The sequence below is a fragment of the Anopheles merus genome, chromosome 2R (genome assembly GCF_017562075.2).
Source record: "Anopheles merus strain MAF chromosome 2R, AmerM5.1, whole genome shotgun sequence".
Lineage (NCBI taxonomy): Eukaryota > Metazoa > Arthropoda > Insecta > Diptera > Culicidae > Anopheles > Anopheles merus.
The window spans coordinates 17436774-17463676 of record NC_054082.1 but is presented as its reverse complement, the minus strand read 5'-3'; the positions used below and the strand labels follow the sequence as shown (position 1 = coordinate 17463676).

Here is a 26903-nt window from a genome sequence, read left to right as displayed (position 1 = left end):
CAGGGCTGTACTGCTCGGTCCGTGCGGGGCCCGGCTGCTTATTGTGTGGACGGGGTTTCGGACGGAACCCGTCAACGCCGAGAGCATCGTTCGGTGGTGGCTACAGGGGCCACAGCACCGTACGCCCGAAACAGGCGGAAAAGGGACAGCAGCAACGGGAGCTTTTGTGCACCGCTCACTCCGACGGCTCCGACTCTCGGGCCCGGCCCGGGTAGGCCTCTCGTGAAAGCTTGCCGAAAAGCATTTCGAACGGCGGTCAGTTTGCGATCGCTTCACTGAAGGGTTTGTGCGGGAGATGTGTGTGTAGAAGTCGGCCAGCGCATATTGGTTTTATTTGAATTATTTTCTAACACATTCATTTTGTGGGTATTTTTTTATATGCAAGGCTGTTTAACTAACATATTAAAAATTGTTTGATTTCAGCATTACATTAAAAATTTATTTTTATTAAAATTATAACGTATGTTAACAATGCCATAGACTACGCAACAATTACTCAAAAATTATATAAAATTAATTTCATTTATTTTTACTGGAATTCTACTGAACATCTTTCAACAGTTCCGAAAAAAACGAGCATTTTTATTTTAATCATTTAAAAACAAACATACAACCCGCTAAACCAAACGCCCGGCAACCACTGCAGCCTTTCGCTCACGAACAAACGACTTCAACGACCAACCCGATCCGAAGAGACGAACCCCACGCCAACGAGCAAAGCTTGCAGCGAAGCGCGGGTACGCTTGGAAGCTTGGAAGAAATTTCTCACCACACGCTCTTTGCTCGGTGTGAGTGAAAGGAGCATAGTTTTAGGGAAAAAGAAAGGTACAATACACCAAAAAAGCTTACCACAAAACCAAAAAAGCTCTACAGGCAGCTCATTTTTAACTGCTTGAGTAGTGGGGCAAACACTTACCTGTACCATTCCGGGTGGTGAACAATCCGTAAGAGGATGAAGTTTTTTTTCTCCTTCTTGTTGTTCTGTGTGGTGCTGTTACGAAGCCGGTAGGATGGGCCTCGCAAGGAAAAAGAAACGCACCGAGAAGGTCGTCCATGAGAGAAGCAATTTACGAGCGTGTAGTGTAGAGAAGCTAAAACAAAAGCTAAAACGGTAAAGAAATAACACAAACGAATAAGCGAAAAGAAAACGATAGCCCTTTTGTTCACACAGGGACGAAACAAGAATTATATTGCAGTAATGTGCAAGGATGTTCATGTGCATGGGTTTGCTTTTGAAGGAGTAATTATTGAGAATGAACCATTCTTTACATGCTTATGTGTAGTTTTATTTAGCTTAAAAACTCAAAAAATTGAATGACGTTATAAATTTAGTCGTATGTAATTCTAAGCTTATTTTAATGTAAAAAAACGTTGTCCACCAATCACGAGACGCAGCCGGCGTCGAAAAACAAACAAACAAATTTGCGCATCCGCCTGCACGAAGCTGTGCCAAGGCGAGTGAGCTACAGCGATATTTGTTATGCCTCTTTGCGGCGCTTCATATTTCCCTCCCAACAGGGAATACCGTCTTGACGCAACCGCGTAGGATTTGTTTGCCGTCATGAGAGAGTTTCATGTTTTTGGTTTATTTTTTTGCTTTGCGTCGATGCATTTTTGAGCCGATTTTAATAATCAACACAACGTGAAGGACATTGGGCGATGTTTGTTTTGCTCCGATCGTAAACAAAACGAAAACAAAAAGGTCATTTCTTTCGCTGCAAAATCGACAGCTGCGTCGCTTCAATCGCTCATTTCACATGCATTACGCATCAATGAATGGAGACTGCGTTACGTGCATCATAATTATTTTGACACACAGAAACGACCATTGTCGCCTGTTGCGCACGCCGGCACAATGGATTTGCAATTGAAAGTGCTTTCCTTCTTGCTTCGCTCACCTTCAGTTGGGACGCTTTGTTTATGATCCTACAGCCGATTTCAATGGCAAGAGCAACAAACACATACACACACACACATTTTGCACCCATTGTTAGACAAGGCAGGGGAAATTGTAATTTCGTTGTGCTTTTTTTTGCTGTTCCAGTACCTGGGTATCCTTTTATTTTGGGGCATTTGTTTATGATTACTTTAAAATTTAAATAAAACCCAACATACACAGGTATACAGTTACAGCAGTGACGAGTCTATTTGGCACGAAATGAAACACAGGATGACATTGTTTGAAACGTGCATACTCTAATAGTTGAACTACCATCCGCACTTCGCCACTGTCTCATAATTATGGAGCATCAAATGTTACTGTAAACTCAAACTTTCTCTTATTCGTACGCTAATGTTGGGATTTTTCTTTTAAAAAATCACAACACACTCGCATGCCGTTTGAGAAAACCCACCATAAAAAAAAACGGAACGCAGAACCTGCAACCACCACAAAGCATAGCACCATACTGACCGATAGAATTATGAATGTCATCCAGAGTGACACCACACTCCACGAAGCATATAATGCCCCTCCGGATCCGGGAGTGGATCAAACAATGTGTCGTGCAGTAAAAAAAAAGGAACACAATAACAAGACAAAAACCCTCAACGGCACGACACGACATGAATGGGCGGCAAATTCGCATATGTAAGGCGATCATACAAAATACTTAGCCTTAGTCCAATCGGCTTATCCTGCCCCATTCGTAGCTCCACGTTCTTGGCGTGTGCCGTGCTGCCAACGTATGCGCTGGCGTGCGCGTTCGCGATGTAGTTGTGGACGAAATTAACATGTTTAGCGGCTTAGTTCACCGATGCGTTCGCATGTAATTTGATGCCATTTTACGCTCATAACGCTACGCAACGTGATAAGCTCCGTGTACGGGAGTATACAGTGCTCTGGGACGATTTTCTTGAGGGGCTCGTTTTCCGAACACTGTAGCTGGCAGTCGAGCAATGAGTCAACGAACGTGTACTGTGGAGCGATTAGACGTATCCCATAGCTGTTGACTACCTTGACCTTACGCTTTAACTGATGGGGCGTCGGCATATACTTCTATGAAAGCATTGTTAAACTAACAGTAGGATAATCGCAATTTTTATCCCCTACAGAACAATACAAATATTTAAATATCAATTTGCTGATCACTGTACTTCGTGCGTAGAACATGTAAATTTTACATGAAGACTTATATATTTTAATTAACGTCGTGCAAAATTGCCGGCTGGAAACTCTGACATTACCAATAAAGAGCAATATTATCTCCAAAACCTTCATTTGTTTTGTGTACTACAAACTATGCTACAACAATTTGTAAAATTGTTAAAATGACTAATTACACAAGTACACAAATCATTCAAGCAACGTTATAAGGATTAGCGAATGTCCAATTTTTTATCAGAGGGAACTCCCAAATCAAATTGCATTTGATTTTATCGTATTATAGCTAGACTTAATATAGTTCCAAAATGGTTTGGCTTTGATTAAGCAATACGGCTGAACAATCAAAATTATCTAATACGTACGGAAAAATTGAGAAATAAAGGTATAAAAATTGTAATGCAACAGCTAAGACATTTAAGCCTGCACTCTACTGTAGAATGTTTGTTAGTATAGAATGTATGTAACCCAAAACTAAGTCTACATTTCAGAACATACATTGAGACTTTGAGTGTCCATTTAAGGAAAATTACAAGAATAAATCGATAAATTGAAGGTTCTCACCGCTTCACTAGCTGCCCCCAACCCTTCCACGTGAAACAATGTACACCAACTCTCCTTTAATTTGTTTACAAATGATGCGCAATAGCCACGACCTAGCGTCCGTTAGGAACCTTAGGTCAACGTCTCAACAGTTACCATCCTCGGATGACCGTTTTGGTGTGAAGCTAATTAGTGGTAAATTATATTAAACACACTTGAGAAGCTCATTAGCCCAGACCGCCAAACTGACACCCACAAGACACACCTCCCCACGCACAAACTTTCCCTCGCCCCCTCGCCCCACAGCAAGCATTATGACTGTCAACGAAGCAGCATTGAAACGATGGGATGAAATATGAAACCGGCCAGCGAGCTCATCACTTCCTGGAGGAGAAAATGTGCGTTGCCGTTTGCTTTTCCGCCGGGAAGGCTGGGCCGGAAAAAGCGTTACCGTTAACGAGGACATATGCGGGACGCTCGCCGTATTAATCTTCTGCCAGCGCGGCGGAAGGCACCAAGGCACCGGGGCACCAGAATGGACCGACGAGCCTACTGCCGCCGTGTAATTCGATTAGCTCTATTATGTGCAATAAATATGTGCCGTCTCCTGCCGACCTGCTCAAGTCGGTGATCTGACTTCGGCGTGCAAACAGTGACTCCTGTGGGTGCAGATAGTAGCGAGCAGTGTGTGTGTTTAGTGTAGCAAAAGAGTGATCCACGAAGGCAACACACGCGGGGCGCTAGTAGTTTTTTTCCCCCCAGACCGTTTCCACAGAAATTCTTCAAAGATGCCATACTACGGTCCAATGCAACAGCCCGGGCTGTGGGGCCAGCCGGTGGCCAACCTGACCGTGGTGGACAAGGTGCCGCCCGAAATTATGCACCTGGTCGATCCGCACTGGTCCCAGTTCCCGCCGATGAACCCGCTGTGGCACTCCATCATCGGGTTTGTCATCTTCGTGCTGGGCGTGGTGTCGATCATCGGCAACGGCATGGTGATCTACATCTTCTCCACCGCCAAAACGCTCCGCACACCGTCGAACCTGTTCATCGTCAATCTGGCCCTGTCGGACTTCCTGATGATGGGCACGAACGCGTTCACGATGGTGTACAACTGCTGGTTCGAGACCTGGTCGCTCGGGCTGCTGATGTGCGATCTGTACGCGTTCTTCGGTTCGCTGTTCGGCTGCTGCTCGATCTGGACGATGACGATGATCGCGCTGGACCGGCACAACGTGATCGTGCGCGGTCTGTCCGGCAAGCCGCTCACCAACACGGGCGCCATACTGCGCATCCTGCTCTGCTGGCTGATCGGTGTCGTGTGGGGCATACTGCCGATGCTCGGCTGGAACCGGTACGTGCCGGAGGGCAACATGACGGCCTGCGGTACGGACTACCTGACCGACGATTGGTTCCACAAGTCGTACATACTGGTGTACTCGGTGTTTGTCTACTACACGCCCCTGTTTACCATCATCTACGCGTACTTCTTCATTATTAAGGTATAGTGAGGTCCCGGGATCTAGACTAATCAGTAGAATTAAGATCACGCCGCCCCTTTTCTAAACTGTTACCCTCTCTATTCCAACCACTCCTTGACAGGCTGTATCGGCGCACGAGAAAAACATGCGCGAACAGGCGAAACGCATGAACATACAGTCCCTGCGCTCGTCGGACGATGGTAAGAGCACCGAGATGAAGCTGGCCAAGGTGGCACTGGTGACCATCTCGCTGTGGTTCATGGCCTGGACACCGTACACGGTGATCAACTATACGGGCGTGTTCAAGACGGCCAGCATCACACCGCTGGCCACCATCTGGGGTTCGGTCTTTGCCAAAGCAAATGCCGTCTACAACCCGATCGTGTACGGCATCAGCCATCCCAAGTACCGGGCGGCCCTGTTGCGCCGGTTCCCATCGCTCGCCTGCAGTGACGGTCCACCGGCCGACGATAAATCGCTCGCCTCCGAAGCGTCCGGCATTACGTCGGCCGGCAACCCAACCACAGCGTAAAGCCCGACGATGGACGTAAGGGGTGAAAGCTGAGGAAAAACCCTCCCAGCACCCTGCATAGTGAAACTGATGCGCCGTTTTGCTTTGAAAGGAAAAATGGACTCTCAGGATAGATGCCGAACGAAACGCTAGCTAGCTTTCTTAGTAGGAGCCTGTCCTTCCGTGTGAGTGTTGTGGTAAGGGAATGTGATGTATTATTATTATTATTATTATTGTGAACATAATTGTTTCTTTTGTGCAAATAAACTTCAACTTGTTATCATGCTACAGTGGAGCGACACTTTTGTTAAGCGACACTCTAAATTTAAGTTTCCGTTTACATGTAAGGTCATAATTTTTGGGATTCTTTTCGGAAGTGGAGCCTACAGGCGAGAAAGAAACCCAGAACGTCGACATAACCATTCTATTGGCGTTAGAGAAACGTTGTTTTGTGCCAGCTACGGTGCAGCGAATTGCATTTGCCTTCGTTCTACTGCATTGGCCACGCAAATGCACATTGATAAAAATATTTTTGAATCTAATATTGTTTTAACCTGGCGTCCACCAAACTGAACAAATATTTGCACAACAATGGGGAATGGTAATTATTTTTCAATTTACGAACCTTAATTGATTGGCTTCCACGCTTGCGGAGAAATTTGTGGTAGTTATCAGCTATAAAATAGAACACGTATTTTACAGCTGATAGTCTGTTTTGTGTTCCCGTGTCGAGTGTGTAGTGGAACCTCGAAAGATAAGAAAAGGTGAGTAAAATTGAACCAGTGAAATAGGGTCCTTTTTCCAATGCAGGGGAAATATCTGAAAATCTCACAAACTATCCGTGATTTGATTCAATCCCGTATGGAACTAGCCCTCAATATATCTTACCTAATATATCGTCCTATAAGTGACAAGACATTCAGTCACAGACAGGCCAAGCTCATTCACTAAAGGCTAATATCGGACCTAGACCGGCTAAGCTTGTTTATATCAAAGGAAAGGCTGAAGCAAAGAACATTTCTTCACATAAACAAGTAGATTTTGATTTTTTATTATAGGCTTAGCATTTTCATACTTCAGTTAATAGACGCTATAACCAATTTCCGATCATCCAGTTGAAGAAGTAAACACATGAGCTTCTTCTTCTTCTTCTTCTTTGACTCAACAACCATTGTCGGTCAAGGCCGGCCTGTATCCTACTTGTGGGGTTGGCTTTCAGTGACTTATGGATTACCCCCCATAGCAGGATAGATAGTCCTACGTATGGCGGCACGGTCCTTTTGGGGCATGAACCCATGACGGGCATGTTGCTAAGTCGTACGAGTTACAGGGTTCATTAAGTTATCTTTTCCACTTCGTAGAAATAATCTTCGGTCTGTTAAAGTGGACAATAGAAAAGATCCATATCTATTTCCATGTCGATCCAGTTACTACAACTATGTAGAAATTAATAATCTTCTGTTGCCTACTCTCAACAATGCTGCAACTACTCGAAGTGATTGTCACGTGTCCCAACTCCCAACACACGTGTAGTTTCCGATCCGATATGAATTGCCCTAAATTGCTTACCTGCAATGAGATAAATTCATATTGAAACAACTATTCCGGTGCTATGCGCATTTACTATTCCATTTGAACAACAAGTCACAGTTTATTTCAGCGAATACAAACGAGCCGAATCCACAAAAACACGCACATTCGCATTTAACTACGCCTGCGTTTTGTCACCCAAGCGACTGTTGGTGCACTGCTAGCTGCTGACCAGCTCGTGGGCGCAATGTCACAACATTGCACGCACACTACCATACCCTCGCTCCGTTCCAAATCAAAACAAACCTCTCCGCTACACAGATTTGTTTGCGTGTCAAACTCAAGCATACAAACTTTTTCCAGCGCGCACGTACGCAGCAACATTAAAGCAATAGAGAGAAGAAAAAAACCCCACACTCCCAGCTATTTACTAAAACCGAAGGATTGTTGCCAGATTTTTTGTGCTGGCACCGGACGCTGCTATTCGACAGTAGTCTTTGCGTCTGTACCTGCAAACAAGTGTACTGAGATGCGATTTGTCTGTGCTGTGCATCGGTGCCTGGCTGGCAGCGTACCGCGGAGAGTGTGAGGTTGGCGCCGTAGGTTGTCGTGAATGTAGATCGATGGCAGATATCGCAAGCCACCAGCAAAAGATGGTGCCGTAACTTTGCATCATAAATCGCTAAGCGCTCGCAGTTTGTCGTGTACCGTAGTAAACAATACTCCCTTCCCGTATCAATACTCCACTCGGAAGCGCTCGCATATGGCGTGGTAGTAGTACCTGCTGTTTAGTTACCTAGTCCTTTAATTGTATCCTGCCAAGTGTGTCTGTGCGCGTGTGCGTGCGTATTCAATAGTTTAAGCTAGCAAACGCGAAATCATGGCAGCGCTTCCACCACGCAAAAATCCAACGCCAACCAAAATATCCAAGCAACACCTGACACCGCTGCAAATACTGCTCCAGATGGGCTTCCCCAAGCATAGAGCGTAAGTAGGAGAAAGTACTCCGAACAGAGTGTTGGCATTGCAAACCCTCGTCTTCCCCGCTTCGACTTTCTTATCAATTCGTTCCTTTTTTGTTGTAGTGAAAAAGCACTAGCGGCCACCGGCAACCGGGGCGTCCAGCTGGCCTCCGATTGGCTGCTGGCGCACGTGAACGACCCCTTCCTGGACGAATGCGCTCCGCGCGAATACATCCTGTACGCCTGCCCGACCGGTCCCTTTCTGCAGCAGCTGGAAAACTTCTGGGCCCAGTCGAGGGAGGCGTGCGGCTGGAACGGGGCCCACAACTTTACGCCCCACATTACGCTGGTGTCGTTCTTCAAAGCGCCGGACGAGTGCGCCCCCCAGCTGTCGAAGGCGCTGAAAGACCTGATGAACCTGCCCGGCGCCCGGATCGATCGGCCGATCGGGCTGGAGCTGTACACGAGCCCCAACTTTATGGGCTTTTTCGTCGCGGAAGACGACGCCAACTATCTGAAGCGGCTGGCCCTGCAATACGTAAAGGAGGTGTCCCACTCAAGTGAGCCATTCGCCGTCCGGCGGCGGAGTGTCACGACTCTCACGCCCCGTGCCAACCGTTGGCGTAGTAGATCCATTTCGAGCCCTGCACGAACTGCACACACAAAACTACACACACACTACTAATTCCTTTCCGGCTGGTGGTTGTTTCTCGTGTAACGCTCTTTTTTCTCTTGTCTCTTGTCTCTTCTTCTCATTTCTTGGGACACGCGCGGTTGGTTGGCAAATCGGTAGTAATTAGTGACACCTATGAGCAGCTAGACGCACTGGTAACGTGTTTTCCGTGGTGCGGAGGAGTTACCTCGGCCCGATGCATACCGCGTAGCAGTCGATGTAAGCAGCTCCCCGGTGCCCGACTCCTTGTGCCCTTCCTGACGCTTTCCGTTTTGCGTTTAGTTTTGCCACTTTTAGTTATGTTAGTATTTTTATTACACTTATCTTCTATCTTCTATCCTACTTTTCCATTCTGTTTTGTAAGGATAGTGCTACTTTACATTCCTTATTACTGCTACTATTGCCATTCCATTGCATGCAAAACCGTAGACAGTACGTTGTTTTAGTTGCCCAAATTTCGACCCACCGATCATTAGCCACGCGTTTATTCGCCTCCACACACATTGCAGCCATCTCGCTGGAACCGCACGTCAAGTCGCTGCATCTGACGCTGGCCTACCAGTTCCCGCCGGGTCAGTTTAATGCGCTGAAAGCGTTGGTGGAAAATTTGGACGCTTCCTGCACGGACGCCAACTGGGAGCTGCGGCTGTACTCGCGCGATCCCCGGCTCGTCTCGAAGCAGGTGCACAAGGTGCTGTATCCGCACACGCCGCGCGAAACGGACGAGCTGGAGCTCCGGATCGGTGACCACATCTATCTCAACCCGGAAGCAATACAAGCGTCCACCGACGGCTGGGTCGAGGGGATCTCGTGGCTAACCGGCACTACCGGCTACCTGCCCGAAAACTACACCGAGCGGACGGCGGAATCGGACGCGTGGACGATGCACCGTACGGTGCCGCTGTGCGACGCACGGACCGTACCGGCCGACGAAACACTGTCCGACACGGTTGATGGAGTGCTGCCCGCCAGTGGATCGCCCAGCCTGGCACCGGAAGCGAACGATACGGGTGAGTTTTGGTTTTAGTGGCTGTCCGGTATGTGTCTCGGTTCTGTCAAATGGTGCCAAACTGTTGTGTAGTGTCTATCCCGCGCGCCCTTAGTTTAGCATACTTAGTTGTCTAATCCAGCGAAGGCATGACCGAACAGCGCACAATTGTGCGATAACACGTGCGCACGCCAAAAAGGAACGATACTCCGTATGTGAATCAGTTCGATGAAGATAAGACGGCAAAAAATGATAAGATTTTGCACGGTCACCCTTCACGATGTATCGGAACAGCGGTTCGGTTTGTGAGAACTCGTATATAAAACATCGATCGCACTATGGCTGTCCCTATCGGTGCTGTTGGTCAAGTAGCAGCGTCGCGTGTTATGCGTTTGGGCAGTGCTGTGGCTTGTTATCATCTTTAGCATTGGTTACTGCGACGGAGTGAAGTGTACGTGTATCAATATCAACTAAATTGCTCATCTTGAAATGGTTTCCCGGAGATGCTTGTGCCTCACGCAACGAGTGCACTAAATGTATCAGAAAGTCGTTAAAGAGCGTATTGATAATTCTCAACTTTAATGTTAAAAGCTCAGAATTAGTAAATTACTTTAGCGTGAAACACAAAACATTAATTCATTACAGCCTTTTTGTGTACTGTATGTTCTGCTCTTCATCCCATTGTTCGAGCATTCCTTTTCGGCCTGGTCGATAATGTTTCACCTTTCCGTGTGTGACGTTCACCACATTTCGCTGGAATGAAGCGAAACAAAAAACAGCAGCAAAAACAAAATACCCTACACAGGAAATGTGATACCACACCATCCGAGTGTTTAACAAAGGCGGCCAAATATAATCGCTAACGGTTGGCTTCTCGGTTTCAGTATCTGTAGGTCAGAGCGAAACGCAACCGGACGGTGCACCGCAAACGACGGACCGAGCAGCACCTGCACCAGACCAGCAACAAACAGCAACGGGCAGCGGCGGTGGCGAGCAGCAGAACGGTGGCAAAATGTTCGGTGGCAATAAAACGCTCGACGACATTCCGCTGGAAAAGTTGCACGAGCTGGTGAAAAAGCGTACCAACATGCAGGTGATCCCGGGAGATCAGTGCGCCTCACAGTCGCCGTCCGTACCGCGGACGGAATCGGGCACGCGCAAGGTGTACGTCATGCGACACGGCGAGCGGATCGATTTTACCTTCGGCTCGTGGGTGCCGTACTGCTTCGATGAGGCCGGCAACTACGTCCGGAAAGATCTGAACATGCCCACATCGTTGCCCACACGGTAAGCAGAGAGGGAGCGAGGGAGGGAGTGCCGTTTACCCGTGAGCAGTGTGTGTAGTGTGTCACGTATGATCACATGTTTTCGTGTCCACTCTATCCACAGTAAACCCAGCCTCTGGCAGAAGGATTCACCACTGACGAACGTGGGCCGCTATCAGGCACGGCTGGTGGGCGAAGGGCTGAAGGATGCGGGGGTACAAATAGCGCGCGCGTACTGCTCGCCCTCGTTCCGCTGCATCCAGACGGCCACTTCAGTGCTGGAGGGGCTCGGATTAAAGGCAACCGTGCCGATCTGCATCGAGCCCGGCCTGTTCGAGTGGCTCGCCTGGTACCAGGACGGGCTGCCCGAGTGGCTTACGCCGGACGAGCTGATTGCGGCCGACTACAACATCGATACGGCCTACAAACCGCTCTCTTCGCCGGGCCTGCTGCGGGAACATTTTCACGAAAAGTTGAACGAGTTTTACTGCCGCAATTCGAACGCCGCGGAAGAAATTATTAAAAGCACGGGTAATTGATGGGGGAAGGGGAAATGGGAATTATGGCTATCAAAAAGCAGGAAATACTAATGAAACCCCCTTTCTTTTGTTACGCCTTGCAGAAGGAAACGTGCTGATTGTGGGCCATGCCACAACGCTCGATACGTGCACCCGGTTCATCATTGGCGAGAAGCTTCGCTCCACCAACGATATGGCCCGAATAATGCAGAAAGTGTCCTACTGCAGCCTGGCGGTAATGGAGTCGGACGGCACGACACCGTCCGGTGACAGTGAGCAGGCGGAAAGCACAGTCAAGGGACACTGGAAGCTGGCGGTGCCACCGTGCGATCCTGTGACGCACACCAACAACAACCGGTTTGACTACAAGATACTATTAGAGTAGGCGTAGAATCGCGCAACCATGAGGCGGACTAGTTATTGGGGTTATTGGGTACATCATTGGGACCCTCGTTTCAGCCGTACCAGTGCATTACCAGGGCACTGGCGACAATGGAGAAAGTGTTACTGCTCTACGTTATGCCTGTTATTTAAATACACACATACACACTAGACTAAAACAAAGCTATACATATTATTAAAATCAAATAATTGTCAGGTGACGCGGTCGAACGGAGGAACTTGTTTAGTTCTACGCCAATGTAGCGCATGCGCATTGTTGCTTTTTATATTATCACCGGATGCGTATTACGCCCAAAGTGGCACATATTGCATGCCCCAAAAGGGCAAAGGAACACCCAACTGTTTCGCTTTAATAGTTAGCGCTTTGTTCTCCGTCTGCCGGTGAAGAGTAGGTTCTTCATGCTTTCGAAATGACAATAATACAGAAACCAGAGTATGATCTCAATTGCTCACAATACAGCAAGCACAAGCAAATCAAGCATATATATTCCAATTGGAAAACTGCGCTTTCAACAAGCTTTCGAACCGTTGCGCACTGTCTTTGCGTGGAAGGCAGCTTAACCATGACGCGTACCACTGCTCTCATCGCTTTTACATGCGTTGCACTTGTTGGGGATGGTTTTATTTAAATGATTAGCGTGTGTTAGCGTTTCTTTAAGCAAAAGTAAAACAAAACTGTGGCTACCGTACAATAACTTATTGAAATAAAATATTACATGTTGTGTCAAGCCAAAAAAGATAACAATATACACATACACACACCAGAGCTGTCGTAGAATGATGTACATGTAATAAACCATACTTTTCTTTTGACCAACTACCTCCCGTTGCACGTTGTGTTCTAGGAGCTGTAAGCATGATGCATTCTGTATTTGCAGTCGCCCGATAAGATAAGACGCCCTTAACCACTCGAGTATGCTGTATGATTGTGTGTCGGTGTGTGCGTGCTAGCGAATTTGAGTGACTCCCGTACTGCTGTAACAACCGCACACCAACGCACGCTATCGAGGATACACGGTCGAACCATGGAGATGACTAGATGGTTGTTTGCGGAATATGGTTTTTGCGCGCGGCACCAACATTCACGAGCCAACCATTTGGCTTCCCCTTCTAGCCCTCCCTCCCGTCTTCCGTTGCCCTGGGTTAGAAAACCATTTCTGTTGACTCATTTCAACCGCCACCGTGATTCACACTGCCGTATGGTTTGGTTGGCCTGGTTGCAGAACAAAGAGATGTCTATTACGCAGCGATGGTGAAAGTTCAAGCTAATGGTTTGATTATATTTTTCTAATCGATGTTTGATACCTTTTTCGAGTCAAATTAATTATTATTAATATTTTTTAACAATAAACCTAAACAATTATTTATTTAAATTTCTAGTTAATTTATTAGTTAATTTCTAGCTATTGTTGCATAATTATACAAATCAATCTCTACTATCGACAAGTCATACTAGCTATGAACCACACACCGCACTGGGTCTTTTGCATCGTCATGCCGCAGGATTGAAAGCCGGTAAACAAAATGCAGCCCGAAAATAGATTTAGTTCTAGAAGCGCCTCGGCCGACAATGCTCGAATATGCTACATCATTCAACACCGCTCGCCTGCACCTCAAATAAGATAGAGAAATAGTGCATGATGATGTTGCAACAGTTTCGATGATTCCCTATGAGTATATTTAAAGCAATCGCTTCGAAATGCGTAGTAAAGCCGCAGCTGCAAGATAGTGCATGGCGCGGACAAAAGACAACCACATAACGTCATGGAAAATAACCATCCAAACGATGGTTGAAACCACATGGTTTTCTTCTTCCATACCAGTAGGGCACTCATCTGGTGGCACTCTCACCACTACCATCCAAGCGATGCCGGTGCATGTGTGCGTGTGCGCTAGCTGTACATCGAAAAACCATTTGAGTGACCAAAGCGCAGCAGCGTTTTCGGATTGCTATGATGGCAGGAATCATAACTTTCCTATCGACATTTTGCTGCACCGTGTGCTATGGAGAGGAGAAAAGCCGTCTCCGTTGCAGCGGCTCACGCAAAAGGGCAAATGACTGATAACGTGCACATGCACAGCACAAGTGCAGCGGGGAATCCAGCGTACAGGGTTCGGTAGTCCTCCAAAACCGATCGTCGATTAGCAAACGGCTTTACGTGATGATAATTTCAACGTAAACAAGTCACGCTGACGTTTGTAAGCGAGCGTGTGAAAGTACATCCCAAACATTCAATCTGAAAAAAAAGACGCAGTGACTATTCTGGATTATTATTTTCTTCCATTTTGTGGATCACATGTTGGAATTTTAATGTTTATTTCAAATTCTCTGGAAATACATTGTTTTTTAGCCAAGGGAGTGGCGCTCTAAGCAACACGATCATGCGATCGCTTACAACTGTTGCCAACCTTTCTCCCGGCAGCAAACGCGCTGACCCGGCGGACCTACCCGGCTTACTCCACCTTAGCCAGGAACTCGTCGAACACATGGTTGCCCAAATCGTTGGCCGCGTGCTTCGCCGAGGTGAAGTGCTTCAGGTTGTGCACGTAGCCGGCCAGATCGCGCACCACACCCGACTGGTACTCGATGATGTTCTCGTCCAGGTAGTGGGCCGCGTCCGGATCGTAATGGTAGACGTCGTCCGAGCCGTTCGAGCCGGCCTTCGAGTGGGCGTGCGAAATCTTGCGATGGATGGCGTGCGCCTCCTTCGCCATCTGCTTCTCGTAGTCCAGCGCGAACTGCAGCGAGCTCAGCTCCTGCACGTCCAGCACCTTGCCGTAGTTCTCGCCCTTGCTCGGCTGCACCAGATGGCCGAACGAGCCGCGGCGGCTCTGGTACTTGATCAGCTCGATCGCATCCGCCCATGCCTTGTCGCTGATCTTGCGGTACAGCTTCTCGAACCCGGGACGGTCCAGGCTGTGCTTGTTGAACGCGGACGACATCATCAGGAAGTGGAACGATTTGTCCACCAGCTGGCTAGTGTACTGCTTCAGATCGTTCTCCACCGTCTTGCCGGAACGCGACAGAAAGCTGGAGTAGGTCGGCGAACATTCCTCTGGTAGAGGGATAAAGGGTAATGAAGGGGAAAGGCGTTAGGGGGTAACTGCGCATTGTATATATGTGTGTGTTTTTGCCATGTTGAGCGCGAACGGCCACTTACCCACGTTGATTTCGCAGTCATTTGCACTAAGGTCCGTCGCAAAGGCGGAAGCCACCAGCACAAAGCCCAACACAAACACAACATTCATCTTTGCCATCATTTTTCTTTTTCTTTTTTCACTCGTTCACTCACACTGCCTGTCACTCGGATCGATCCCCAAGGGCGATGATGGCCGCGAACAAACCTGCTTCCAACTACACGGGGCACGGGTATCAAAAAGGGACAGTATTTGTGAACCTTCTCGATTCGACAAAACTGTTCACGGTAAATGGGATTGTTCGGTTATGCTTTAGCCAGCAAGCGAAAAGGATTTCGCTGCAAAATTGACACAATTTCGTACGGGAAAGACACACACAGCACAGAAAGCAAACGCGATTTGCGTCTTACTTCCTCGAATAGTTGCCACTGTTATGAATGCTCTGTCCGACAGTCGAGTGACTTTTGTTCCCGTCCGCACGAGAGTGTAGTGGTGGTGTGTGCACGCCGTAACTCACGTACACAGTTATATACGGTCGTTCGCGGCGCACCATGGAGACAACGAAACGGAATGGTGCCTGCGCTGATTACGAAGCGACAGCGAAATAAAGATCAATATCGGAGGCTACGTGAATTGGGACAAGTGTCATCTTGATCTAGATTTAATTGTTACAGCTTCTAATTCTCGATCGTCACTGCGATGCCCACCTCGATAGGCCGCTAATCGAAGGAACGTGCGCAAAACCATGAAACCATGCAACAACCATCGGAAAACCATTTTGTGTCGTATACAGCGTACTCGCGTACACCGACGGCACTGTGTGCGTGAGAGGCGTTGCTCTACCATCGAATAAAATGACCAGAGTGCCCGCTGCATGAGAACAATACGTAGCAAGCCGTGAACGAGTCAAGTGCACGTCTGTGTCATTGGAAAAGGCAAGAAAACAAATCGTACGCGGTGTGTCTGTTCGCGTTTCCGCCACGGGAAGTTATTCCAGCAACCAGCAAACTGTCGGTGAAGCTGTCGACCTTCTGTGCCAGTGCGTATAAAGGCCGGACAACTTACGTCTCTCGTTAGCTAAGGCTCAATTCCCGTGAGTGTGAACTCTGGTACGAGACGGAAGTGGACGGTGGTGTGCTCTTTGACAGAAAGGAAAGGGCTGTTTCTCGCCCAAGTGTCACACACACACACACACGGTCGTTTCGTCTTGCCGCGTTTGGTGCCCATTGCCAGCGACCAAAACATACTAATTTGTGCGTTGTAATTGCAGCTTCTGTTTCGTGTCATCGCGCTCAAACGTAACTAGGAAATGATGAAATCGATCTTCTTCGGAATCGTTGCCCTGATGTTCGCGGCTGTTGTGATGCAGCAGGACCAGGCATCGGCACAGGTTACCGATACGGATGCCCCCTCAAGTAAGTGCAGGCGAACAACAGTGTTGGTTAGATCATTAGACCTTTTAGATCATTAGAATTATTTCTCGAAAAAAAGTGGAACACTTTCATACGACGCAGTATAATGGTAAAATTCTGATGGCGCCCTGCTCCTTCCATTCCTTGGTGGAGATTTGCCTTGGAGAGCTGTGCGTTTGTGTTTGTTTACGGTCACTCACTACCACCACCACTACGCCGAACAAAGTGTTGGTGTGGCGGTGTGTGAGTGTGTGTGCGTGAGAGGCACGGTTGAGTTCTTTGTTTTGATTCCGGCACACACAGTCACAGCAGCTGATAGGGGTGAAGGAAGAATAGAAAGAAGAAAGCACACTTAGCACATACCACAGCCCAGACATATCCCGCTGTGATAACGTGCAGGGAACGTCCGAAGAATCGAGCAAAAAAAAATGGAGCATATCCGTTTAATCATACGCCCTTTTGTGCCATAATTGAGCATTCATCATTGGTTATTAGCTTCTTTTGCGTTCGGCTTTAAAGCTGTACATCATGCCAAATGCTCTGATGCCAACATAATTCATGCTTATTGTACTTAATCTTGTCTGTTTCCTCCTTTTTTTTTTGTTGCTGCCACACAGGCACCGACGAATGGAACTACATGAACCGTAGCTGCTCCGCCAAGCTGCAGGACCAGATCAACAAGGAGTTCGATGCGGCCATCTTCTACATGCAGTACGGTGCCTACTTCGCCCAGTACCAGGTGAATCTGCCCGGCTTCGAGAAGTTCTTCTTCAACGCCGCCTCGGAGGAGCGCGAGCACGGCATGAAGCTGATCGAGTACGCGCTGATGCGCGGCCAGAAGCCGATCGACCGCAACACCTTCTCGCTGAACTTCGTAAGTGTTTGAATAAGCTCTACCGCAGCGCTGTTTTAACACGTGTTCTTTGTTGCCACTGCAACAGGCTAACCCGGCTGCCCGCGTCGATGCGGAGCAGGGTTCGGTTGCGCTGACCGCCCTGAAGGCCGCCCTCGCCAAGGAGCAGGAGGTGACCAAGAGCATCCGCGAGCTGATCAAGATCTGCGAGGAGGACCACAACGACTACCATCTGGTGGACTACCTGACGGGCGAGTTCCTGGAGGAGCAGCACCAGGGCCAGCGCGATCTGGCCGGCAAGATTACCATGCTGAGCAAGCTGCTGCGCACGAACCCCAAGCTGGGCGAGTTTATGTTCGACAAGCAGAACATGTAAAGCGTTTCGCGGGTGATGGGTTATGGAGAGTAGGAGGCACCTGTGTCCACTTGCAGCATTATGTCTGAATTCCCTGTTAAAAATGTACGTGTGTGTGTGCTAGGAGGTAGAGATTCAATAAACACTTCCAGATAAGAGTCGTACCGACACACAAATCTGCTCTGTTGCTATCCACTGTAGTCTAATGGGATGAGGGAAGGGAAGGGGGGTTGGGGAACAACAACAAAAGGGGATGATGGGCACTTGAAGCAAAGCCGCCTCAGTATAGCTGTTGACGATTTGATGGAGATAGAGAGAGAGAGAGAGAGGAGCATGTATGTTTGTATTGTGATAACTTATGCGTCAGCATGGTGTGTGATTCTTTTGTCCCATCGACACGCACAATAAACTGTCAAATGGTTATAATCACTCCACAAACAAAGAATTAGGGACCTAATTGATGGAAAAAATCCCTGACGGTGCTTAATTAGGGCATTGTGCAACAATTATGCAACCAAACAAATCGCCTAAATATTCCTCCCTCATTTAACGCCATCGAAAAAGGACTTTTTTGCCAAAAGGATGCTAAAACGCCGTAGTACGCAGACGCGTGAAATTTCTGTACTGAGTAAGCCGTGAAATGTCTTTTCTCGTTCGTGTGCGTGTGTGTGTGCGTATTATGCCAAAAAGTCCTTCAGCAGCATTCAGTTTCTTCCCCCGTTAGCCTGGCAGTAGGATGTAAAGTGTGTTTCACGTTTGCTAGAAAAAATTGTCTTCCCCGGTTTGGTATAACTGTTATCCTGCAATTTGCACGTGTCGTTTGTGTTGTCCCTCCTCCCCTTCATGTTTGTTGCATTTGTCACACGTTTCGTTTCCATGTGTTTAAGTATCCTTCATGCGTTTGTATTTTCACTGGTGCCACTGGAGTGCCCATTCAGTCGTACCTCCCCCTTTTTCTGGTGAATTTCGTTCTTATCAATGAATTTCGTTCCACCCATTCGCCAGTTCCCTCAGTCGCAGTCGCAGTCTGCAGTGCAAGGAATTCGCGTGCTTTTTTTTGGAGCATGCCTGGACTGACCACTCGATGAAAGGGAATTCCGGAACCAAACCGTTCGTAATGTGCAGCCGGAGCTACTAGGCGGACTGAGAGGGAGATAGCCAGAGAGAGCGAGAGAGAGAGAGAAGTCAGCTAAAAAACTGGAAGGGCCAACCCTCTTCAACCCACACGGACACCCGCGTAGACGACGGCGAAGACAACCATGAAGCGGCAAAACATTCGCACCCTTTCGCTGGTGGTGTGCACGTTCACCTATCTACTGATCGGGGCCGCCGTGTTCGACGCACTGGAGTCGGAAACCGAAGCACGCCGCTGGGAGTTTTTGAAAAGTAAGACCACGCGGTGCCCTTTGCGACACTCCACCTTACAAGAGGTCTAGGCAGCAAGTGTTTCCTTTCCCCTTTGTTTCTCTCCTTCTTTGCAACCCCTTGCCACACAGGTGTGAAGGCGTCCTTTGTCGCGAAGTACAACATCACGCCGGAGGACTACCACATGATCGAGATCGTGATCACGGAGAACAAACCGCACAAAGCGGGACCCCAGTGGAAGTTTGCCGGCGCGTTCTACTTTGCCACGGTCGTGCTGGCGATGATCGGGTACGGCCACTCGACGCCGGTCACCATCGGCGGGAAGGCGTTCTGCATGGCGTACGCGATGGTCGGCATTCCGCTGGGGCTCGTCATGTTCCAAAGCATTGGCGAACGTTTGAACAAGTTTGCCTCGGTTGTAATACGCCGCGCGAAAAAATATCTGCGCTGCCAGCAGACGGAAGCTACCGAGATGAACCTGATGCTCGCAACCGGATTACTTTCGTCGGTTATTATTACGACCGGAGCGGCTGTGTTTTCACGCTACGAAGGATGGAGCTATTTCGACAGCTTCTACTACTGCTTTGTAACACTGACGACGATCGGCTTCGGTGACTACGTCGCGCTGCAGAACGACCAGGCGCTGATCAACAAGCCCGGCTACGTCGCGCTCAGCCTGGTGTTCATCCTGTTCGGGCTGGCCGTCGTCGCGGCCAGCATCAATCTGCTCGTCCTGCGCTTCATGACGATGTACGATCGGTAGCAGCGGCGGCGGAGGAGCTTCCGGAACGCTTCCCCGGCTTTAATCAACATTTCCCTTTGCGTTTTAGGAATGCGGAAGACATCCGGCGGGAGGAGGCCGAAATGCAATCGTCCGTCGATGGGCTGACGACGTACGAGTGCGAATCGACGGGAAAGTTGCTCTCGTGCGCCAACCTGAACTACTGCTCGGAGATCGAGGAAGAGGACACTTCCGTCTGCTCGTGTACCTGCCTCGGTGGTAACAGCTTCACCACGCACGAGCACGAATTTCTGCTCGACCAAGGATATCATCCGGCCGATATCATCACGAGCACTATCAGCCTTAAGCGCATGTCGATCTAACTAGAGTGGGCGGTGAAGAGCTGCACTCACACACACACGGATTATAGATAGAAATACTAGGGCAGGGATTAAGTATAGTAAGTTCATCCTTTTTTCGTGTGCACATAAGCAAACCGTTCTTTTCTTCCGCTGCTTCAGATAGTTAGAGCCATTCGATATTCAATTTTAGTCGTGCCAAAACAAACGATCCACGTGTCCAAAACAGATTTTGAAATTAGCGATTTTTTTTCTCTCTTTTACTGTAGTGTAGTGTTTCTCATTTTTGTACAAAGAAAACGCCGTTTAACCATTTTATGAAATAAAAGAAATTCATCATTGACTCGTAGTTCGTGATTTGCTGTGCTGTGGTATGCTGCTTTGTAACGTGCTTTTCAAAAATATTTCATCCCTTTCTGAGAATGACAGGGAGTCTTCAGGCGAGCAAAGACCGGGTAGCGAAAGTGAGCGAGAAAGCAGCGATTTGTTTATGTCAAAAACCCTCGCCATGTTGTACGGGCGCGGATGACGGAATCGTTTCCAAAACACCTACAGTAGCGGAACGTTTTGCTTCCTTTCTTCTCAAGTAGACCGAAAACTCGTCTACTGTTTTGGATTTATCATCACCACAAATCAGTGCCGATTACCGTGACTGTTTGCTTTTTGATAAGTAGTAAAAGTCGGGTCACTTGCCTGCAGCGATACAGTGCAGTGTGCAGTTGGAATCATCACTACCGGGGGGGTTTTGTAGGTAAGAAAAATCAATAATCCCCTTGCCTGCAACCTGCGCTCATCGCCTGCCTCCTTACGTGTCGGACTCCTTACGGGCATGCCAAAGAAGTAACGATTTGCTCAACCCACTTTACCAGACGTACGGTGTTGCGTGCGTGTGTTTGTTAGTGGCTCGCGGCACTGCAAACGGCCGACAATGTTTTGCAATGTCCCTCGCCGTGGCTGATACGACAAACACGACGACGACGACGACGACAGTAGCTGAAAACCTTGTATCGCCGACGGCCGAAGAAAGGAGCAACCGGAGTGGGAAACAGCAACCAATTACGCTGATTTTGCCAACCAGCGGAAAGCTATTTTTCGAGAAGAAGCAAGAATTTCAACTGTGCAAGCCCCAGCTGCTGCCGCTGAAATCGTTCAGCCTGGAGAAGCTGGAAAGAATGCACCAGGAAGCGCAGCGACAGTTGCAAGAAACACGCGCCCGAACCGCTGCCTCCAAGAGCGCCAACGTCTTCTAAACGCAAGCGACCGAGTGTGTTACCCAATTACACAACCACACTGTCTGAGAGTTATCCGGCACGATGGCGTATCTGTTGGTGTTTTCCATCTGCTTGGCACTGCTGCTGGCCTCCATATCGCTCTATCGCTACGGCTGCATACAGCGGCAGCATCCGATCGTGACGTTTTCCGTACTGACCGCGTGGAGCTTCTCCTTTCTGATAGTGTTCACGATTCCGCTCGATGTTACCTCGGTGAGTGTGCCGGTTTTGCTGATGCAACCGTTGCTTATTCGCCACTAATTCACGTTATCCCACTTTTCCCACTCCAGACCGTTTATCGCCAGTGCCTGCAGGAGCACAACATTACCAGTAGCAACGGTTCCAACAACAATGACGCGCCCGATGCGATCTGCCAGCGGCCGTGGGGCATGGTGGAGGAGGAAGTGTTCCCGAACCTGTGGCGCATCATCTACTGGTCCTCCCAGTTCCTTACCTGGTTGATAATGCCCCTGATGCAGTCGTACCTGAAGGCGGGCGACTTCACCATCAAGGGCAAGCTGCGATCGGCCCTCGTAGATAACGCGATCTACTACGGCACGTATCTGTTTATCTGCGGCATACTACTCATTTATCTCGCCCTGCAGCCGGGCATATCGCTCGACTGGCAGAAGCTGAAAGCGATCGCCTCGTCCGCCTCGAACACGTGGGGCCTGTTTTTGCTCGTGCTGCTGCTCGGGTACGCGCTGGTCGAGGTGCCCCGCAGCCTGTGGAACAACTCCAAGCCCGGCTTCACGCTGCAGTACGCCTACTTCAAGCTGTCCAAGCTGAGCTCGGAAAAGGCCGAAGCGGAGGAGAACGTGGACGATGTGCTGGAAAGCTTGCAGTCGGCCAGCCGCGCCATTCCGCCCCGACACGAGCTCCGGCCGGCGCTGGAAACGATCATCCGCAAGGTGCCGACCGAGCTGATGGAGCGGGCGAGCCGCATCAGCCGGGAGGACGGATCGCCCATGGCCATCCCGTCGGAGAAGGCGCTGGTGCGGCTGCACCGGCAGGTCATCAAATCGCTGCAAACGCTACAGCGCACCGAGGCGCTCTGGAGCGTGCAGGTGAACAAGGTGCTGCACCTGGAGGACGTGGCCAAGAATGCGGTGTCGCTCGACCATCGCTTCAAGAGCGAATTTCCCAAGCACCGGGTCGGGATGGCGCGGGCCCTGTACAGCCCCACGGTCGACTGGTACTGGGAGTGTGTCGTGAAGGCACCGTTCCTGAAGGCGCTCGCCATCATTACCGCCTTCCTGTCCTTCACGGTCGTCTGGAGCGAGCTGACGTTCTTCAACCGCCAGCCCGTCCTGTCCATCTTTGCCAACGTGCTGAACGTGGCGAAGGGCAGCTACGACTTCGTCACGATCGAGATCTTTTCCATGCTGACGCTCTGCTACCTGTGCTACTGTGCCTACTCGACCGTGTTCCGCATCAAGTTCCTGAATCTCTACTATCTGGCCGCCCACCACCAGACGAACGAGTACAGCCTGATCTTTAGCGGCATGCTGCTGTGCCGGCTGACGCCCCCGATGTGTCTGAACTTTCTCGGCATGATCCACATGGACTCGCACATCATCAAGGAGCGGGTGCTCGAGACGCACTACACGCAGATCATGGGCCACATGGACGTGCTCGGCATCATTGCGGACGGGTTCAACATCTACTTTCCCATGGTGATGCTGGCGTTCTGTCTCGCGACCTGGTTTTCGCTCGGCAGTCGGGCGCTGAATGCACTCGGCTTCCAGCAGTTCATGCTGAACGAAACCATTGCGGTGGAGCTGGTCCAGGAGGGCAAGGATTTGATTGTGCGCGAGAAGCGCAAACGGCAACGGGCGGAAGATGCGCTGGCACGCCGAAGGGATAACATACTGGGGCAGATTGCACGCGACGGAACGACCGGTGGTGGTGGCAATGGAGGAGGAGGTGCTAGCATGGGACACGGTGGAGTGGCGGCCGGTGCTGGCAGCACGAACGGAAATGGCAACGGTGGTGGCGGCATACTGTCCAAGTACAAGTCGCGCAATCACGACACGGTCGGACCGAATGACGATCTGGTCGGGCATGGCGACCGATTGGACTACAGCACCAGTGCGAGGGGACTGGACGACATCAATCGTTCGCTGTCGCAGGAAATTAACGAACGGTTCGGCGTGAGTACGGGCGTGTCGGTCGGTTTTAAGGGCTACGGGTCGGCGTTCGACGACGACGACGGCCGTATGGGAGGGGCAGGCCGTTCGAGCTCGAAGCCGAAGGGTGGTGGACTGTTCGATGATGTTTAACTCGCTGTGAAAGCATTAATTTATAGTAACACTATTATTATAATTGTAGTTTCGTTTGGGTAGTGAACATTTCCAGTTCAGTTTTAACTAGTTTCGTTTTAGTTTCTGGCGCAACAGGGTGTGTGTTTCCTGTCCATCGTCCAAACTGGTAAAATATAACCTTTTAACTTGTACTGAAAACGCAATTAGCAGTGGATACAACATTTACAGCCAACTCACTGAACGCAAACTGATGCGCACCGCAAAACAATGCCTTGATGTGATGATGTTGTTAGAGAAGGGAAGCAGTTACAATGGTGGTGAACTCTCCTTCAGGCGGGGAAATTAACGCTGCTATGTACGATGCTTTGTTAGAACATAGCAATACACACACACACATACACACACAGAAACACTCCACTCTACTTTACTAAATGCGCGAATGTAGCTCTTTCTATGTATGCATGGGTCAACAGGAGAAATTACCGTATTATAAGTATACTAAGCACGTACGCGCTGTATAAATAGAATAAAGATCGCACCATAATGCAATAAAGGATCCATAAAGCGCCGTACCAATTCTTGCCTGTTCACAGCTGAACCGTGTTGTGAGACATCGTCCGAACATTATGCTTGGATGTTTAGAAGACAAACACTTTTAGCACATAAGCATTGCATAGTATTTTTTTATTATTTTTCAAAATAATTACCATCGCTTTGTATGCACTTTTCCCACCGTTCCGGTAACTGCTGTAAACCGCGCCAAAAAAACGACCCATCTTTGGTGCTAAACCACCTGTCCAGCCACTGTTCGATATGTTCCAGCGAACCGAACCTCTGATTGGACAGTGCAAAACCAAGCACGGGAAACAGATGGTAGCTCGAAGGGAACAGGTCTGGCGAGTTGGCCACGTGCGGTAATGCCTCCCACCGGAACTGGGCGATCGTTTCCTCTACCGGTTTACCGCTGTGACTGGGCACGGGATCGTGCAGCAAAATGATTGTCCTGCCATCTTGCCTATCGCCGCCCTCTGAACGTTTTTCCCGCAATGCCTGTTCCAGGGCAATCAGCTGCAGCTGATACCGTTCCGGCGTGACCGTTTCGCCCGGTCCGAGCAGCTCGTAGCAGATGACACCGTCCCGGTCCCACCAAACGCACAGCCTGGTCTTCTGGGCGTAACGGCTCGGTCCGGCCGCTAGTGCTGCCGGATCGGTCGGCTCGGAGCTGGACTTTTTGCGCTTGGGATTTTCAAAGTAAATCCACTTCTCACCCCCGTTCACGAGCCGGCGCAGAAAGGGCTTCCGCTGGTTGCGGGCGAGCAACATTTCGCAAATCGTTTTGCGCTTCTCCTGCTGCCTGTCGGTCAGCTCGCACGGCACCCATGTGCCACCGCGGTGAACCTTGCGCATCGCTTTCAGCCGTACGGAAATGCTTTCGCGCGTCACACGCAGCCGGTCCGCGAGCTGCTGTTGCGTCTGGCAGTCGTCCTCGTCGAGCAGGGCCTGCAGATCGCCGTCGTCGAACTTTTTCGGCGGTCGGCCACGGAGCTTGTTTTGGATGTCGAAATCACCGCGCTTGAATTTGCCAAACCATACGGCGCACTGCGTTTTGCCGAGCGCATGTTTGCCGTAGGTTTGCACCAGCAGCCGGTGCGCTTCGTAGGCTGTTTTCTTTTGATGGTAGAAGAATAATAGTGCTGCTCGCAGGTGGTGTTTTTTCGGTACAAAGTTCGACATTTCCAGGCACAGGAAGCTAATTTTGTCGGGAGAAAGAGATCACATAACCGTTCAACATGCGAGTAAACAAACGAAGTACCAAATGATACGTAAACAATCCGCAGCGTTTGTTTTGATTCACGGCGCACAAGGTCTGTAACGATTCATATAATCCTTGGTATTTAAATTTAAAAAAATCAATTGCAATTACAACTTTAAAAAGTATGTATTTTGTGCACAAAATGCAGTCAGTCAATTATTAAACAAAATTCTGATAGTAAAATATCGAATAAAGTAACAGCGTTGAATAATCGAACATTTATATTCATGCACCTTTTATTCATCTTATCCTACTGTATCCTACCCCCCGACGAATTTCTGACAACGATGGATGCAGCGCAACTCTATAAACCTTGTTCGGATGGCGCTGTCACGTTGCCATGTCTTCTTTGCCTTTTCTCGTGCTGATCTTTGCTCCTAGTGATGGTACATATGATTTTGGCCGGATCATAACGTTCCAGCGTCTTTTTATTTAGTGTATTTTAGCCCTTCTACGCCATGAAAAATCTACAAACTATTTTAAATAAATTTTTCTCAATTATTTCAAATAAATTAATACCAGAAATAGTTAAAAGAGATTGATTTTCCGAAAAATAGCCAAATTCAAACCGGAACGGAATGACTCACCAGCCGGATCGAGGTGATCCATGTTGACCGACTGGCCATCACTACTTCCTTTTCCGACATCTTGAACTACGTGAAGCACGCGTTTTTCGGGTGTACGAGTATTTTGTTGTAAGTAGTGAAAAATTGTGCCGATATTGGCCCGAAAAGCCCTCGAAACGGTGCAGTACCGATCGCTAACCAGGAATCGATTCGCGTCCTCTCGTTGCAGCCTCGGAGAAAGATGAAATTCAACAAAAATGTTTCGTCGTCCCGGCGCAAGAGCCGCAAGCGCCACTTCCAGGCCCCGTCGCACATCCGCAGGAAGATTATGTCGGCGCCGCTGTCGAAGGAGCTGAAACAGAAGTACAACGTGCGCTCGATGCCGATCCGCAAGGACGACGAAGTGCAGGTGGTGCGCGGCCACTACAAGGGCAACCAGGTCGGCAAGGTGGTGCAGGTGTACCGCAAGAAGTACGTCGTGTACATTGAGCGCATCCAGCGCGAGAAGGCGAACGGCACGAACGTGTACGTCGGTGTGCACCCGTCCAAGTGTGTGATCGTGAAGCTGAAGATGGACAAGGATCGCAAGAAGATCCTGGATCGCCGCGCCAAGGGCCGTCTGGCGGCGCTCAACAAGGACAAGGGCAAGTACACCGAGGAATCTGCTGCCGCCACCGCGATGGAAACGACCTCTTAAGTGTACACAATACAAAACATTCGCTGGTGTGGCAGGAGGAACGTGTGTTGTGCGGCCGTGAACGGCAGGCGAATAAAATAAGGATGAGATGGAGAGAAAGTTAAAAACGCGCG

At 49.2% G+C, this 26903-nt stretch overlaps 7 protein-coding genes across 15 annotated transcripts; 6 read left to right on the top strand and 1 right to left on the bottom strand.

Annotated features, from left to right (window-relative positions):
* The first annotated feature begins 4245 nt into the window (after positions 1-4245).
* LOC121587801 (rhodopsin-like) lies at positions 4246-5967 on the top strand. Its single transcript, XM_041904957.1, has 2 exons — positions 4246-5148; positions 5249-5967. Exons 1-2 carry the CDS (start codon positions 4435-4437, stop codon positions 5657-5659), a joined length of 1125 nt encoding a protein of 374 aa, XP_041760891.1. The 5' UTR covers positions 4246-4434; the 3' UTR covers positions 5660-5967.
* A 980-nt stretch (positions 5968-6947) lies between these two features.
* LOC121587796 (protein UBASH3A homolog) lies at positions 6948-12796 on the top strand. Of its 3 annotated transcripts, none has more exons than XM_041904949.1 (7): positions 6948-8155; positions 8254-8690; positions 8924-9104; positions 9233-9813; positions 10676-11078; positions 11181-11587; positions 11679-12796. In XM_041904949.1, the coding sequence occupies exons 1-7, from the start codon at positions 8049-8051 to the stop codon at positions 11957-11959; spliced, it is 2397 nt and encodes a 798-aa protein (XP_041760883.1). In that variant the 5' UTR covers positions 6948-8048; the 3' UTR covers positions 11960-12796. The 3 variants fall into 3 exon arrangements, with proteins under 3 accessions (XP_041760883.1, XP_041760884.1, XP_041760885.1); XM_041904950.1 differs by having other exon boundaries at positions 6951-8155; positions 8924-9022; positions 9313-9813; XM_041904951.1 differs by lacking the exon at positions 8924-9104 and having other exon boundaries at positions 6952-8155; positions 9313-9813.
* Positions 12797-14244: 1448 nt separating this feature from the next.
* Positions 14245-15626, bottom strand: LOC121587805 (soma ferritin). The gene is made up of 2 exons (XM_041904976.1): positions 15138-15626; positions 14245-15032 (listed from the first exon to the last, which is right to left on the bottom strand). Exons 1-2 carry the CDS (start codon positions 15235-15237, stop codon positions 14431-14433), a joined length of 702 nt encoding a protein of 233 aa, XP_041760910.1. The 5' UTR covers positions 15238-15626; the 3' UTR covers positions 14245-14430.
* A 350-nt stretch (positions 15627-15976) lies between these two features.
* Positions 15977-17910, top strand: LOC121587806 (ferritin subunit). Its single transcript, XM_041904977.1, has 4 exons — positions 15977-16207; positions 16385-16529; positions 17144-17400; positions 17468-17910. Exons 2-4 carry the CDS (start codon positions 16424-16426, stop codon positions 17753-17755), a joined length of 651 nt encoding a protein of 216 aa, XP_041760911.1. The 5' UTR covers positions 15977-16207; positions 16385-16423; the 3' UTR covers positions 17756-17910.
* A 98-nt stretch (positions 17911-18008) lies between these two features.
* Positions 18009-20514, top strand: LOC121587802 (potassium channel subfamily K member 9). Of its 6 annotated transcripts, none has more exons than XM_041904963.1 (4): positions 18009-18362; positions 18740-19120; positions 19231-19849; positions 19930-20514. In XM_041904963.1, exons 2-4 carry the CDS (start codon positions 18994-18996, stop codon positions 20201-20203), a joined length of 1020 nt encoding a protein of 339 aa, XP_041760897.1. In that variant the 5' UTR covers positions 18009-18362; positions 18740-18993; the 3' UTR covers positions 20204-20514. The 6 variants fall into 6 exon arrangements, with proteins under 6 accessions (XP_041760897.1, XP_041760896.1, XP_041760895.1 ...); XM_041904962.1 differs by having other exon boundaries at positions 18009-18404; XM_041904961.1 differs by lacking the exon at positions 18009-18362 and adding an exon at positions 18386-18472.
* A 195-nt stretch (positions 20515-20709) lies between these two features.
* LOC121587810 lies at positions 20710-21429 on the top strand. The gene is made up of 2 exons (XM_041904981.1): positions 20710-20930; positions 21049-21429. Exon 2 carries the CDS (start codon positions 21118-21120, stop codon positions 21427-21429), a length of 312 nt encoding a protein of 103 aa, XP_041760915.1. The 5' UTR covers positions 20710-20930; positions 21049-21117.
* A 63-nt stretch (positions 21430-21492) lies between these two features.
* Positions 21493-26897, top strand: LOC121587807 (60S ribosomal protein L26-like). Of its 2 annotated transcripts, XM_041904979.1 has the most exons (3): positions 21493-21663; positions 21741-23726; positions 26323-26897. In XM_041904979.1, exons 1-3 carry the CDS (start codon positions 21493-21495, stop codon positions 26788-26790), a joined length of 2625 nt encoding a protein of 874 aa, XP_041760913.1. In that variant the 3' UTR covers positions 26791-26897. The 2 variants fall into 2 exon arrangements, with proteins under 2 accessions (XP_041760913.1, XP_041760912.1); XM_041904978.1 differs by lacking the exons at positions 21493-21663; positions 21741-23726 and adding an exon at positions 26107-26222.
* The last annotated feature ends 6 nt before the right edge of the window (positions 26898-26903 follow it).

Excerpts from the sequence above, each read along its gene's own strand:
- LOC121587805 (XM_041904976.1), bottom strand. The coding sequence starts at position 15,237 with ATGATGGCAAAGATGAATGTTGTGTTTGTGTTGGGCTTTGTGCTGGTG. Across the intron at positions 15,033-15,137 it reads TGACTGCGAAATCAACGTGG|AGGAATGTTCGCCGACCTAC; the intron begins GTAAGTGGCCGT and ends TCCCTCTACCAG.
- LOC121587796 (XM_041904949.1), top strand. The coding sequence starts at position 8,049 with ATGGCAGCGCTTCCACCACGCAAAAATCCAACGCCAACCAAAATATCC. Across the intron at positions 8,156-8,253 it reads GGCTTCCCCAAGCATAGAGC|TGAAAAAGCACTAGCGGCCA; the intron begins GTAAGTAGGAGA and ends TTTTTGTTGTAG. Across the intron at positions 11,079-11,180 it reads CCCACATCGTTGCCCACACG|TAAACCCAGCCTCTGGCAGA; the intron begins GTAAGCAGAGAG and ends CTCTATCCACAG.
- LOC121587810 (XM_041904981.1), top strand. The coding sequence starts at position 21,118 with ATGTCCCTCGCCGTGGCTGATACGACAAACACGACGACGACGACGACG.
- LOC121587801 (XM_041904957.1), top strand. The coding sequence starts at position 4,435 with ATGCCATACTACGGTCCAATGCAACAGCCCGGGCTGTGGGGCCAGCCG. Across the intron at positions 5,149-5,248 it reads CGTACTTCTTCATTATTAAG|GCTGTATCGGCGCACGAGAA; the intron begins GTATAGTGAGGT and ends ACTCCTTGACAG.
- LOC121587802 (XM_041904963.1), top strand. The coding sequence starts at position 18,994 with ATGAAGCGGCAAAACATTCGCACCCTTTCGCTGGTGGTGTGCACGTTC. Across the intron at positions 19,121-19,230 it reads CCGCTGGGAGTTTTTGAAAA|GTGTGAAGGCGTCCTTTGTC; the intron begins GTAAGACCACGC and ends CTTGCCACACAG. Across the intron at positions 19,850-19,929 it reads GTCCTGCGCTTCATGACGAT|GAATGCGGAAGACATCCGGC; the intron begins GTACGATCGGTA and ends TTTGCGTTTTAG.
- LOC121587807 (XM_041904979.1), top strand. The coding sequence starts at position 21,493 with ATGGCGTATCTGTTGGTGTTTTCCATCTGCTTGGCACTGCTGCTGGCC. Across the intron at positions 21,664-21,740 it reads TTCCGCTCGATGTTACCTCG|ACCGTTTATCGCCAGTGCCT; the intron begins GTGAGTGTGCCG and ends TTCCCACTCCAG. Across the intron at positions 23,727-26,322 it reads GTGGTGGACTGTTCGATGAT|CCTCGGAGAAAGATGAAATT; the intron begins GTTTAACTCGCT and ends CTCTCGTTGCAG.
- LOC121587806 (XM_041904977.1), top strand. The coding sequence starts at position 16,424 with ATGATGAAATCGATCTTCTTCGGAATCGTTGCCCTGATGTTCGCGGCT. Across the intron at positions 16,530-17,143 it reads CGATACGGATGCCCCCTCAA|GCACCGACGAATGGAACTAC; the intron begins GTAAGTGCAGGC and ends GCTGCCACACAG. Across the intron at positions 17,401-17,467 it reads ACACCTTCTCGCTGAACTTC|GCTAACCCGGCTGCCCGCGT; the intron begins GTAAGTGTTTGA and ends CCACTGCAACAG.